Source organism: Halyomorpha halys, unplaced genomic scaffold (assembly GCF_000696795.3).
Source record: "Halyomorpha halys isolate HHAL.00 unplaced genomic scaffold, Hhal_1.1 Scaffold88.1, whole genome shotgun sequence".
Classification (NCBI taxonomy): domain Eukaryota; kingdom Metazoa; phylum Arthropoda; class Insecta; order Hemiptera; family Pentatomidae; genus Halyomorpha; species Halyomorpha halys.
Genome location: NW_027114863.1, coordinates 2144630 through 2160742, shown reverse-complemented (window position 1 = coordinate 2160742; position 16113 = coordinate 2144630). Strand labels below are relative to the sequence as shown.

The window sequence follows — 16113 nt, the reverse complement described above, 5'->3', positions numbered from 1 at the left end:
AAAAAAAAACATATATTTTTAATAAAGAATGGATGTAATATATATATGGTTTAAAATCAGTGAATAAATACAAAACTATCATTAAACCCAAATATTAAAGAAAGAAATCATCCGTGAACAGACCAAGAGTATTGCTTTAAATTAAATATAAATTATAATTTTATATTTATTACTTTTTATAATACTTCAATTATAAATTTTATACGATATAGATTATTACTTTTATACTATCTTTTATCTTATTCTTGATATCTTTTTATAATTTTTACTTTTATGTTATCTTTTTTCTTATTGTTGATATCTTTTTATTATTTTTACTTTTATATTATTTTTTTTCTTATTGCTGATATCTTTGTATAATTGTTACTTTTTTCTTACATTAAACTAGTTTTAATTTGAGTGCTAATAGACATTTATACCTCGAATGGTGTTTGAGATATAGATTTTCAAAATAAATTCACTAACTACTGATGTTTTAGTACGTTCTGTACAACATTTTTATAAACTGTTGCTTTTTAAAAAGCTATATCTCGAGAACAAATGAACGTAAATAGCTCTATTAGGGCTTACATTTTAGGAAATTTACTCTACTTTAAATGGTGCTCTCTTAGATTTTCTATTGTTGTTGGTAGTTTTAAAGATATTGAGCTCCGAATGAAAAATTAATTATTTTTAACGTTTTGAAACAGCCGCCATTTTTTATAACCCCTTACCTATACTTGGTAGACTCATCAATTTTGACTATTAATTATACATATTTTTCATTAAAGTAATAATAAATTGGAGTTAAATAACTGACTTTTTTCTCCTCCTGGGCTCTTGTACTAACACCACTCTCAAGCTTGGTAAAGATTTGTTTAGTCGTATTGAATTTATTTCAATTTTTTTCACGATAAATTTATTATTATATAATTATATTTACCTCTATAAACGAAATAGATATAATAAGCAATGGATTCAAATATTAATCCAATTTGAAAATATCTATATATATATATATGTATATATTAGTCAATCTCAAACATTCAATTGTATTGAATTAATCTATATCTAGCAATTGCGAAGCATATAATAAATACATATAATAAAATTATGAATGTTGGTTTTATGTATTGATAATATGTGATACATCCATGCCAACCTCGAGTATAATATATAGAATTTAGTCTTAATGGGCAGGCATGTTCCTTTGACTTGTCAGCCCCTAGACGATCCCATTCCCTCATAATATGTTCCTTCACTCGCGTTCCCTCTTCCATTTCTTTTTCATATTTATGATCCTTCCTGGCTGTTGTCTGTTATATCGCTGACAGGAGGTAGGGAGTGATCGGTAATGGTAAGCTAGGAGATGACATATTGTCTGACACAGTTCCCGTCTCCTTTGATATAGGTGTACACGTGACTTATACTCCGTTGCACTCGCCTTCATTGAAGTTTGCTCTACCGAACTAACTTCATCAATCCATTAGGAATATATTAATTTCTGTTTCGATATTTAGGAAATTAAATATTTATTGCTAATGTTGACGTCACAAATTTATCTTGAAATGGTATTTATTTATTTAATGTGATTTACAACTGTACAAATAATAAATACAACAAGTAAATATATTGTACGTTTCATATACACTTGAAAACCTTGGGAAGAAACCACTCATTGGTGGTACTTCAAGCATTAATTTAAATTAGAAGGTCCTGTGGCCATCTTCTTTTCAGGCGCCTCGGAGGATTATCAGGGATTGTTAAGGATGAAAAATTAAGAACTAATGGGTTAGGTTCGGTAAGGAGTTTGGAATGAAAGGTCTTTGTGGATGAGTTTATTTGTAACGTAATAAGAAGCATCAAGGATTTTACGTAGAATTGGATGCGAGAGGAATTTGATGGTTTGGTAGAGGTCCAGAGCTCAATTTCGTATGTCCAAAGTGGTCTGGTTATCATAATGTACACTAATTTTTTATAGTGAGTGGAAAGTTTAGAGCGTTTGTCAAGTAGGTGTTGTAGCAATCGAAATCTACGAGCAGTTTCTTGTCGTTTCAGTCTTGTATGTGGATTCCAAGTAAGTCTCTTGTCAAGATGGAGTCCTAAGTATCGAATCTGTTAAACAGGAGTATATGAAGTATTTAGAAAGGATACTGTAGGGCTGTATTTATTTTTAATGTTTTTTTTATTTTAATTTATTTATTGATATTTACAACTGTAAACGTCACAAATTTATCTTGAAATGGTATTTATTTTTTGTATTTATTTATTTAATGTAATTTACAACTGTACAATATAATACAATAAGTAAATATGTTGTATATTTCTTATACACTTGAAAATCTGGTATTTACCTGGTATTTAATCTGGTGGTACTTCAAACATTAATTTAAATTAAGGCCCCTGGCCATCTTCTTTTCAGACGCCTCGGGGGATTATCAGGGATTGTTAAGGATGAAAGATTAAGAATTAATGGGTTCCTCCTTAATTTTATTAGGCTTTTTTATATTCCTAAAATACTTGATATTTATATTAGAATTATCGTTATATTTATTATTATTTTCAGTGGTTTTGTCTTTTTATTATTTTCAAAATTAAAAGTGATAAATTTCAGATTGGTGGAAGATAGTCCGGGTGGCGGTCAGTAAAGGTATAAAAATAGTAACAAAAAACTATTTCTTATTAGCCAACGTTTCGCTCCATTTTGCAGGGTTCAGTCAAGGCTAAATAAGAAAACAAGATACAAACATTTTAGAATTAACAGACAATTAAAAATAAAACACATTTTAAAACAATTGTTACGTTTATAAAAGTATATAAAAAATCTAATCTAGTCCGGGACTATCCTCCTCCAATCTACTTCTTCCTATAAATATATTTATATTTATTTATTTATTTATCTATGGGTATTTATGTATCAATGTATTTGTATGCAATATCTTATACTTGTACTTTCTAATGTATTGCATATATTTACCTATTGTAGTATTAGATATGATATTAGACACTTTTGCCTGTTTACCCATCTATATATTATAAAAAATTCTGTTGCTACTTAGGACGTATATTCTTTCTCTACCTGCTCTTCGCGTTTTTTTTCACAGTTTTTCGCAGAATTTCATTCTTATCATGTTATTTTGACTATTGTTCATTTTTATCCAATTCCTTAATATCCCCTTTTATTTATTACTATACCTCACCTATACGATATCTACACCACTTATCTGTTGTGCCTTATACATCTACCTCTCTACCATATTTAAAACCAGTTTTAATGAATAGTCTTCAAAAATTTATGTGTCTAGAACTATATTGAGAACTTACACCACACTTGGATATATTTATTAACAACTTGTCTCCAGTCTACTAACATGTATATTTCCTCATTTTGGTATTATTAGTATTTTCTTAATTTTAGTTTTATATATTTATTTATAAGTTAAGCTCTACCGCAAGTAGGACTTTTTTAGAAAAGGGAAAAAGACCGTGAAATGACTCACACATGATCTTAAAGACTACAATACTTCTCATTTTAATCCTCTATATATACATATACATTTATGCAGTGTTTACATAGGTCGTAGGGGAGATAACAAGTACCATTGTACCTTACCTTCCCCCCACCAGTTTACGAATACATCTCGTAAACTAATAAAAATTAAGAAATAAAAAATACAACCAAAGCAACCTTGAACCAAATCAGAAATTATCGTATAGCTAGAGAACAAGATTACAAAAATGTAAATTAAGATAATTAAAAATAAAATAAAAACAATTATTCTTTCATTTACAAAGACAAAGTAAAACACAGTGACTCCTCTTACAACCTAAGACAAAATGTACATATTTCTATTATAACAGAAAATAATAATAATAAAAAAAAGAAAGTACCACCGTTTACACACATAAAATATTGTACACTCCACCCGGTGAGTAAAGTTTACATGGTATTATGAGGGGAGGACTCTAGGTCCCTAGGTCCCTAGGTTCACATCTCAGACAGTTTTAATTGCTCAAGGTGAACCGTCCTCCTTTTCCGTGGTTCACTCAAACTTTCTATTCTGACAACGTTGTGTTGTTGAAGAGTAATCGCCAGAAACCAAGACGTCTATTAGTACTCAGATTAAATCTAGTTAAATGTACTCTAAAGTAGGTTATAACTTTTATCTTCTTAGGAGTAACAGTTTTTACGATATTTTTCAAAATATATTTACAAAATGTTGATTTCTAGTTGTTACGATTTTTTTTTAATTCATGAAAACATATATCTCAGGAACCATTAGACGTATAGATGTCTACCAGCAATCAAATTAAAAATAATTTAAAGTACTATAAAGTAGATTATAACTTTTTTCTTCTTAGGAATATTAGTATTTATGATATTTTTCAAAATAAATTTAAAACTATTGATTTCAAGTTGTTCGAAAAAAACATTTTATTTATGGGATCATTATATCTAGGGGAACATTAGATGTCTAGATGTCTACTAGCAATAAAATTAAACATAATTTAATGTACTATAAAGTGGTTTACAAAGTTTATCTTCGTAGGGATAGAGGTTCCGGTGATATTTGCAAATGAATATGAATTTCGCTAATGAAAGTTTGCTCTAATTACTAGAAATCAATTTATTTTAGCAGATATCATAAAAACTATTACTACTACGTCATAAACAACTTTACAGCACATTAAACCGTCTTTAATTTTCGTACTGGCATACGAATGGTTTCTGATATATAGGTTTTCCACAATAAATTCACTTACTACTAATTTTTTTAAATTGATTAATTGGGGCTCTTATTTTAGAACCTTTAGAATCTAATTTAAATGATACTCTATTTGGTTTTCAAGTGTTCTAAGTAGTTTAATAATATGGAGCTCGGAATGAAAAATTATTATGTAAATTATCTTTTCATTTTCTTGAGAATGGTTACTATTGTTTAAATAAAATAAATTAGATCCAATTTAAGCGTCAAAGCCCTGTTTATTTCTTTAAAATTCCACCATTTCATTCAATTCGGCCATCACCAAGGATAATGTTAAGTAGAACTTTATACTCATTTAAATAATTAAAAAACTTTCTACTGGTTATTCTGCCCAGGTCATCAATTTCAGTCAGTTGCCCTATTTTGTCACTCTTCACATTAATATTAAAAAATTACAAATCAATTTAACATTATTATTACTCGCCTGTAAAAAGTTTTTTAAGTCATTGATTTGAGTGTAAATTTGTACTTAAGATTGTCCTTACCTCAGGGTAGTATCCTTGGTCCTATCCTTTATACAGTTTTCACAGCTGACATCCCAACCTTAGGATTGTATCACCACGTATGCCGATGATACATGTCTATTGTCAGTGAAAAATGATCCTTACATTGTATCCCAAACCCTCCAATCCCACATCACCACCCTTGAAGAATGGTGCTAAAATTGGAGGATTAAAATTAATTCCAATAAATCCCACCAAATCACATTTACCCTTAGTCCTAAACCCATGACCTCTTGCCCAACAGTATTCTTTAATAATACCCCAATTATTCCTGTCGAACAGATCCGTTACTTAGGACTACATCTCGACAAACGACTGTCATGGAATCCTCATACAGGACTGAAAAGACAGGAAACTGCTCGTCGATTTCGACTATTACATTTACTAGACAAACGGTCTAAATTGCCAATCCATTACAAAAGACTGATTTACATGACTATTATAAGGCCTATCTGGACATACGGAGTTGAGCTTTGGGGGTCCACTAAACCATCAAATTCCTCTCGAAACCAATCCTTACAGTCCAAAATCCTTCGTAAAATCCTTAACGCTCCTTACTTTGTCACAAATCAAGTCATCCATCATGACCTCAATGTCCCATATGTTGCCGATTTGGCCAAAACCAGATACCATTCCTTCCATGGAAAACTTCCCAACCACCCAAATCCACTTGTTTCTAACCTGGCTTCTCCTTCATTACCTAATAATCCTTCTAGGCGTCTGAAAAGAAGATGGCCTCGAGATCTTCTCCTCTAGAAATGTTATTGGAGTTCTATCAATGAGTAGATTTTCCACATGTTTATATCATGTCACTATGTCACCTACAGCAAATTTACTTGTTGTATATATCTTATACAGTTGAAAATAACAATAAATAAATGATTAAAAATAAAAAATAAAGATTGACCTTTAGGATGGCTGAAATGCCCGAAACGTTTGACTCTTAAAGGAATAAAGAGTGTTTTGAAACTTAATTTGGGTGTAACTTATTTTATTTAAACAATGAAATATTATAAAATAAGGATGCCAATAAAACAGCAGTAATGCAGCATGCAGCTAAAAACCAACACGAATTCGATTTTTATAGCACCATAATTTTACATAAAGAAAACAATGTGTTCAAAAGAAAAATACTTGAGTCAATTTATAGATCTGAGAACATCAATTATACAGTTAATTTTAAAACAAATACAAGAAATTCGAACCAACACTATGCAGATATTTTAAGAAAAATATGGGTAAAATATTATGTTACTATTCACAATCAATTTTAATATGAATTTTAGATGGCCACGAGATTAGCTAATGTAAAATGTCATTAGACTGCTACAATAGGTCTTTTCTCTACACGCCTGTAACACTCCAATTTAACTTAGATCAGATTTAATAAATGTATTATAATGTACAGTTGTAAATAGCAATAAATAAATATTTAAAAAAAATATGAATTTTTATTATAAAAAATTTAGACCAAAATGCGATTTGAAATAAATTAATTATAAGTCTGACCTTATACGGAAGTATGGAAGATTAAAAATATTTTGTTTACATGATAGTTGATAGTTTTAAGTTGATCAAAACTTAAAGTTTTAAAAATTTATGAAATTTTGACAAAATTGGTAACTAGACATAAGCTTATTAATAATAAATATGATTCCTTATTAATTTATTGTTTCATAGGGTGATTTGACTTGTAATTAATGACCTAGGCAGAATAACGAGGTAAATGTTTTTAAATAATTGAATGTGAGGTGTAAATTTTTATTTATGTTATATTAAATTATTAATAAATTAATGCATATAATAAAAGCAGTTAATTGTTAGATTGTCCGTGAGGATGGCTAAATTGGACTGTTAATGATATAATAGTGTAGAGACTTATTATACGTTATTATAACATTTTATATTATTATTATATATATATTATAACAACAAGGAAGGATACCAATTGATTTATTTAAATGAAAAATTAACGTTTTTTGTTAACATTTTGAAACAGCCACCATTTCGTATTCCATTTAGCTGTACTAGGACTCATGAATTTTAACTAGTGATTATACTTAGTTTTCATTAAAGTAATCAAAAATTGAGTTGAAATATTTATGAAATTTTATTTAAAAACAAATTTGATCCTTTTTTCTCAACTTTATTCTTTAAACCTTCCAACGGTTCGACTCTCAGGTCATTCTCAAGGATACATACTGATTTCTTTGGCCCTACCTTCATTTTGATGTAATTTTCTTTTTTTTAAATCTTATAATTGCAGGCTTAAAACTTTTACAATCCACTTCTCTTCTTTCTTTCATTTACATTTGCAACTTTAAAACAGAACCTACCTTCCTTGAAGGTAAATATTTTTATATATTTAATGTAAAAAAATAAATGTTTATATTAAAATCCTGTGTAGGAGGCGACTCGAGAAGAGAATTCCTCCCCCATGACAGAAGAAAGGAGGAGAGATGGTAGAGGGAGGAGTGTAGAGTGGTAGAGAGCCAGCGAGGGCAGACCGAAGGTGGTAGTGATGCCATGTGGTTGTCCCTCCTGCTCTGTGTAGGCCTCGCCTCAGCCTCCATCCAGCCCGAACGTCAGCTTCTTCGCCACATCGAGGAGTCGGTACAGGTAGGCCATTGCCACGATATTATCAACTCTACACTAGGCTTAATGTTAACCTATAGGTTATTGGACGTTATTTTACTATATACTAGGTCAGAGGTTCCCAATCTTTTTCGGTCTTTGGCTTCCTAAATAATCGGATTTTTTTTCCGCGGCGCTCTTAATACATCAGATTTTTGCCTAAATTTTTGACATTCTTGAAAAATTGGAAAGCGATTACTCATTTAACAGCGAAAAATTAAAGACAGATACTTACTACTATTTAGTGACTAAATGCTTGCCCACTGGCCGTTTCAAAAGATCCATATTGGAAAACAAACAAAGACTCGAAAGTTGTTAAATTTTTGGAATTCTGTCAGCATACATGATTACTGGCGCAAAAATTCGCGAACAGTAAATTCCAAAAATATTAACGAATTATTTAATTGAATATTTCACGGCTCACTTCGGGAATCACTGTACTTGGAGGTTATTATAAACTTTATACCAGTAGGTTATAGTTCTCAATTATTGTGTGAGTAAATTTCAATATACGTTTGTAATTATTTGAAAAGTTTCTTATTCGACATTTAATTTTCTTACTTGTTTCTTTTACTTTTTGTCGTTACTTGTTTAGTATCAATCAATAAACCTCTCTAGATTGACCAAGCAATACTTTTAGACCCCCATTTTATTATAATAACATCGGTGGATGATTTCACAGTCTTTTAAAAAATCCATCGCAAAACTTTATAAAATACACAAAAAAAAATTGTTCTAAGGAAAAATATACATGCAGCATAGACCGATAAGAACTTCAGATGTGGGGGCTTATGCTAAAAATCTCATCTTTAAACCATTCAGATCTTACTATACAAATTCCTCCTATCTATCACTCACAGTCCCTTTTACATTAGAAACAAATCATTACAAGGATGTGGATATACCATTTAAATAAAATAAAACATTTCATGACTCACTCTCTGGATATTCTAAATTACTAGTACAAACATTACTGACTGACACACTACTACTAAATGCAACGAGAAGACTGAAACGCCACCTGAGCTCTGCTGCGTTAGGTGGATGTAGTATGTCAGGAGTTTATCAGATGAATCACAAATTTTCAATAAAAGCCAAAAAGAAAATGTAAAATTAAAAAAATAAAGAATAATAATAATTCTTAGGAAAAAAGTACGAGTGTAAATATATTTAAAGGAAAATTGGAAAAATAGAAAGAAATAAAAACACCAGGGTTAATAAATAAGGGTTCAGGAAGCGGGGTTTTACTATACTGTGCTTCCACGATATTATTTATTATACCATATCCAAATTATATACTTTATGTAAATATCAGTTTATTGATATAAGAATCTTCAAGTATCGTGACAGGTTTGAGGTTGTATATGTGGATTACTTCACTGTGGTTCTAGGTACATTTCCACTGACTTTACAAATAATTAAATTAAAAGTTCTCTGTTTTAGGAAAGTTATAACTTTTTTGATTTTTTTTTTTTTTTAACAGAAGACCTTTAATTGAATTTTTCCTAAAGCTTGTGAAAATGCTTTTCGCAATCCATGTGAAGACATCGATATTATATATCATATGCAGTATGTATATTTGTACAGGACCGAAAGCCTATCTATACCAAACTATATTTTCGGTTAGGCTGTCTGCGTAATTATTAATTCCTGATTTACTTGAAAGTTTCTTCTTCTTCTTTATCCTCCCTCTTCTTCCTAGGAGCTTGCTTATAGAGCAATCTATAATCCTCAGTCCTGTACCAGTTGGCTCTGCCTGGTCCAGTCAGTTCCTCTCGTGGCTAATGCTCGACAGCACCATCCCAAGTATTTCTAGGCCTTCCTTTTATCTTTCTTCCATCCACTCTCATTTCTTACATTATTTTGACCATTCTTTTCTTCTGCATTCTTTTTACATGACCAGACCACCTTAGTGAATTAGTTTTCTCTTACGTTTTCTAAACGAAAAAAAAAACATGACTAACGTTTCACTGACAAAAAACGAGATTTAAAACTGATATTTTTTTATTTTTATTTTTTATTTAAGGTTTTTTATGTTTATATCTAAAACAAAGATAAATAATATATGGTATAGCAATTCTCGTCGCGAATTGGCCCGCTCTCATAAGTAAATTAAGAACTTTAAGAAGTTGAACTAATAATTTATTTCATCCTGAATTAGTTATGTTTTCTCCTATCGGTACTATAATAATTTGATTGTTTTTTTTATGTAAGATTACGTTTTCTGCATATAAATCTGCATCCTGATGCATTAGTCACATCCACGTGGAACAAGGCTTTAGATAAGTTGGGAAATCCTAGAACTAATTGTCTAATTAACCAGATACTCCTACATATATAAAACATATCTTTCATATAAATCTCAAAATTATCTTAACCGAATTTCCACTTCATTCAAAGATAAAATGGAAACAACCCTTTGTTTAAAATTAATTTATAGAATTGTTTGTCTGCACATTTCAAATTTTTATATTGGTATTACAACTAAAAATTTTAAAAATAGAAAGTATAACATTTTTTTGTAGGTTGTATCTTAGTTGTATCTAAGTTCCGCAAAAAATTTTGTGAATTTTGTTGTTATCCGTTGTTTTTACAATGTTTTTATCCATATAATGTTATAGGTCAAATTGAGTTATCAGTGTGTAAATGATAATCAGATTATTTTTTTTTCGATTCAAAACTTTATTTATTGATAAATATTACAATCTGCCACAACGTTGTTGGGCAATAGTTAGTAGTGATAACTGATCACATTCATACTAAAATAAAATAAAATAAGATTAAAAATAAATAAATGAAAAAAAGTAAATTACTACTAAATGATGAAAAAAATTACAATAATTAAACTATGTACATAAAAAGATAAATAAATAAAATTATAATAAATAAATAAAATTATCACCAGTCACATTTACACTTTTATATACAATATTTGCACTATCGACCTGAGCCACTCTACCTTCCCACCTCCCCCGAGTGAGGGAATCCCAGCCCAACCCTCTCACTAGCAACGAGCCAGTGGAGGCTGAGCAAGTGCGTTAAAGCCGCAAACAGTATCAGATTCTACCATAATGATCAGAAATTGAAGATAGATTCATTAATTATCTACATTAAATATCTATTTATAACCAGTTATTATAAACTTTAACCCCATATTCCCCATATAATCCCAAAAACATATTCACGAACACAAAAAAAAAAGTTATAAAAGTGTCAAAGAATTTTTTTTTTCACATTAAATTTACTTTTGAACATACAACGAAATGCATTTCACTTACTTGTAAACGATTAATCAGGACTGTTTGAAAAACATTACAGCTCTTCAAACTGTAAAAATAAACATTTCTATTTTATTTTATTTTTATTATTCTAAAAGAGAAATATTTTATTATTGCATCATACACTACTATCTTCAGATCTAGCTGATTCCTTTATAGATTTATAAATGCAGATATAGAGACTATGAATGCAAGTTAATTTTAGGCTTGTGCAAGTGCGTTTTGCCGTAGAGATTGAAGATATTTATTTCCCAAAACATTTAATTAATATAATTCTTTCGTCACTACACTTTTCGTTATCAAATTAATAGCATTATATGAAATCGTAATCTATCTATAGATTTTATTCTGAAGATAAAACTTAAGAAAATGCTTATGTTGACTTAAGTCGACTCCTAGACCAAATTCGAACGGGCACCAATGCAGTCAGGAGCCAGTCAAAGTTTATTTATTTAATCTTTTTTTCTAAAAATCAGATCCCCGGTCCCATCCTCTGCACCGTCTATACAGCTGACATCCCGACCAATCCTAACACTACCCTCATCACGTATATCGATGACCCATGTGTACTCGCTGTTAATAATAACTATTTGATTGCATCACAATGCTATATCACAGCCCTCGAAGAGTGGTGTCGTAATTGGAGGATTAAAATAAATCCCAACAATCACCTATACTCTCCGTCGTAAACCTGCCGACTGCCCTACAATATCTTTTAATGATGTTGCTCTTACACACGACCAGAACCGCTACCGTGAACTGCAACTGGACAAACGACTAACCTGGAATCCTCACACAAGACTGGAAAAACAGGAAACTGCACGTCGACTCCGACTATTACAGCACTTACTTGACAAAAGGTCTAAACTTCTAATTCATTACAAAATACTGATCTACATGATTATAATAAGGCCTATCTGGACATACAGAGTTGAGCTTTGGGACTCCACAAAACTCATCAAAGAATTACAATCCTAAATTCTTCTTTAATTCCTCAATGCTCCTTATTTTGTCACAAATAAAATTATCCACAGAGACCTTAATGTTCTATATCTAGCCCGAACTAGATACTATTCCTTCCATTTTATACTCCCTAACCATCCAAACCCACTAATTCCTAACCTTGCTTCCTCTTCCATTCCTGACTATCCTCCGAGGCGTTTGAAAAGTAGATAGCCTCGAGACCTTCTAATGAAAAAATATTGTTAGAGTGCTAGCATGGATAGTTTCTCTACATGTCTGAAACACTCCATTACGTACAATAATGGATCAGTAAAAAATAAATTTTCTGAATTTATTTTTATTTTAAGAATCACCTCCCTCTTGCCCTACAGTATCTTTTAATAATACCCTACTTATTCCTGTTGAACAGATCCGTTACTTAGGACTAAATCTGGACAAACAACTGACATGGAATCCTCATACAAGACTGAAAAGACAGGAAACTGCTCGTCGATTCCGACTATTACAGCACTTACTAAACAAACAGTCTAAACTTCCAATCCATTACAAAAGACTGATCTACATGATTATTATAAGGCCTATCTGGACATACGAAGTTGAGCTATGGGGCTCTACTAAACCACCTAATTCCTCTCGCATCCAATCCTTACAGTCCAAAATCCTTCGTAAAATCCTTAATTCTCCTTACTTTGTCACAAATCAAATCATCCATCAGGACCTCAATGTCCCCTATGTTGCCGATTTGGCCAGAACCAGATTCCAAACCTTCCATAATAAACTTCCCAACCACCCAAACCAACTCGTTTCTAACCTGGCTTCTCCTTCACTACCTAATAATCCTCCTAGGCGTCTGAAAAGAAGATGGCCTCGAGATCTTCTCCTTTAGAAATGTTTTTGGAGTTCTATCAATGGGTAGATTCTCCACATGTTTTTATCATGTCATAAAATCACTTAAAGCAAATTTACTTGATGTGTATATATGTATTCAGTTGAAAAAAAGTTTCATATCGAAGGAATACGTCGATATGAACAGCCGTGACATTCATTAGATTTTCATGACATGTGGATAGCTCTTATCCTAGATTTCTATTTCTAGCTTCCTCTAGTTTGTCCTTGAGGATCAATTTCTCCTAAGCTAAACGTAAGAAAACAAATTAATGGACAACCTTGAAGGGTACAAAGAGGCAGGTTACTCTCTAAATTTTTGTTTTTGTTTTTGATTTGTTTTGCATTTTTAGTCGCTTGCACTAATCCGTAAGCTGCTTATCATTTCAATCAATTGCAAACATTTCTTAAAAACTATTAGTTCGTTTTGCTATTTATGGATCGTAATGAAAACATAAAATGGAAAATAATGGTTGGCTACTTGACATCACGTTATCCCTTTCGAGCCCTCGATTCAAATAGTAGGAATATTCATGATCTTTAGTTTAACATGTTAAATGGAGAAACATTTTCTTCTTTTAGCTTGTTAAAACGATAAACGCATCTAACATGGTTGAGAATCTGTTACTAAGTCTGTTAAACGGTGAATGACGTCACGCAAGAGACCAGCAGAGCTCGTCACCATTATGTTTTTAATCGTGTTAGGTTTCTTGCTCGTTATTCGTGTTTTGATTGTGTTAGTATTGTTTTGTATGTTTTCATTGCTAATAAAGCAATGTATGACAATAATAATAATGTGATGATAGTTGTTAATTAGCTCATCTTGATTCTCTTCCTCACAAGTTAGAAGATCATCAAGGCACTCAGTGACCAAACTTTCACATTTCACTCAATTTAGGCATGTTGTAATAAATTACTTAAATCAAAAGTTAGAAGTAAACAGTAACATGATGATTTGGAAGTAAAGGTTATAAAACAAGTTGCTTAGAAAATTCGCTAGGAGCTCTTATGCATTTAACATAACTTTAAATAGGCCTGTTCACAATCCTGTACTTACAACATTTTACATTTAACACAACAACATGAATACCCCTTCTTATATCTTGGCCATCAGTTAAAAAAAAAACTTTAGTTGGTGGGCATCATGACAGTGTGGGTCCAGTTCTTTCTTTGCAGCCATAATTTGTATTATCATTGGTGATCGAATACTTTTATTTTAGTTATTTTTAGTAAGGTTTTGTGGTAACGTAAAACGAGAAAATAACTGAAAAATATTAGCTAGGATAAACAACTGTAAATTTGTTCAATTTCTTCTGACTTCCATTTAATTGAGAAAAAAATATTTCTGTTAAATACTTTGTAATGTTTGATAAACTTGAAGAATTTGTGTAATGCTTGATAAACAAATTAGGTATTGTTGAGGTCAATGGAGTTACAGCAGTGTGGGACTAAAAAATAATTACAATTAATACTTGCGTTCGAGAATGTTTTTTTTTATCAATTATAATAACAATTAACTTACGTTAAATGCCGAAAAGACTAAAGCTCTCATAATTGGATCTCCCTCTCTCCTTAAATCTATCCCAGGACCCCAACCTTTTTCTAAAGAATTCTCCCATCTCATTCCATACATTGGTCAAAATCTTGGTGTTACTTTAGATCAAACTTTATCCTGGAAACCATACATGGCCCAAATTTCACGTCGAACCATTTTATCCTAAAGCAATTCAATAGAATCCGTTATCTCCTTCCACTTAAAACCCGCCAACTCTTAGTTTCCTCTCTTGTTTTCCCCTACTTTGACTATGGCCTGCCTGTTGTACGGTGGACTCTCGAGTAATCTCCAGTCTTATGAATTGTGCCGAGCTGAAGTAGCTCTATCCATCCTTACCATGCCAGAATATCCTAGCTTCCTTTCTTTTACTAGTAGTGATTACTCAACGCTTCTCCTATATTCTAGAAAACCTGCAATTCATCTCTGTCCAATTCCGTGCTACAAGGTCCCGTTTATCTGTACATGTACATGAGGTGGGGGCTCACCGAACTACTGCGTTTGATAAATCATTGTTTACCCGAGCTGCATATCACTGAAACTCTATTCCCTCTAACATACGTCATGTACCAACCCTTCCCTTGTTTAAAACCCTTCTATTTTACTACCTTTTGCTTCGCCAATCTAATCCGATATTATATATAATAGTACAAATAATTTGTAACTCTGTATCTAAAATTATTTTAATATAAGTTATAATTAAGTGTGGCCACACTATTTTTAGCCAATATATGTTATTGTAATATTAAAATTACCTAGTGATTGTTCTAACGGGGCCTAGTCCCAGAATAAAAAACTATGTTTCATTAACGTAACTCCAACTTTTCCGCAATTTTGGCCATTCTCAAGGAAATGGTTTTTATAATATCAAAGCTACACCAAGGTTATAGAATGGCTGTAGGCTATTCTACCTTAATCAAAAATATTTACCTGAGTCAGTTAACCTAATTTGCTCACAATCTCGCTTATTATAATTTTATTCAATTTCCACAATCAATTACAATCTTATCAATCACATCGAATTACAATTAAATTTGACAGTTATTAATAATTTTGTCTAAATTAGTAATTGCTAGGATATCACTATTATAGTAGTTCAATTACCATAACTATTACAATAAATTTAAAGGTTAATATATAATCTTTACACTTTCTTGAGATTGGTTATTATCGTTTAAATAAAATAAATGTTATCCAATTTTAGTCTCAAAACAATTTATATTTCTTAATAAGAGACCGCACGCGCCGCTGAGTTGTTTATCTTATTCTCTTTTCTTATCTTTCTTCTACCCTCTTCTCCTTCTCTATTCTCTTCGTATTTTTCCTTACCCACGTTATCAGTTATATTCACCACATATTATTATTGTCATGTTTTCTATTCACTTTTTTTGTCTAACTTAACTTTATATTTTCTTTCTTTATTATATTATTATACCTATAATGAGATGTAGATAGTTGACCGTAGATTAATGCTTGAAGAAGTTTATCGGGGGGTGCGGTCAGCAAAGAACTACATAAATAAACAAAACAATATTTATTTATGTTGTTCTTTG

General features: G+C 31.0%; 1 protein-coding gene across 2 annotated transcripts in view; it reads left to right on the top strand.

The window, feature by feature from the left end:
• Positions 1-7729: 7729 nt before the first annotated feature.
• LOC106677148 (trypsin-1) overlaps positions 7730-16113 on the top strand; it is a 62377-nt gene continuing 53993 nt past the window's right edge. Inside the window, exon 1 of one of the 2 annotated variants that reach the window (XM_014414881.3) lies at positions 7730-7867. In XM_014414881.3, coding sequence (XP_014270367.1) covers positions 7775-7867 — 93 coding nt within the window. In that variant the 5' untranslated portion in view covers positions 7730-7774. The remainder of the gene's footprint in view (positions 7868-16113) is intronic. The other variant, XM_014414882.2, reaches the window with a different exon arrangement.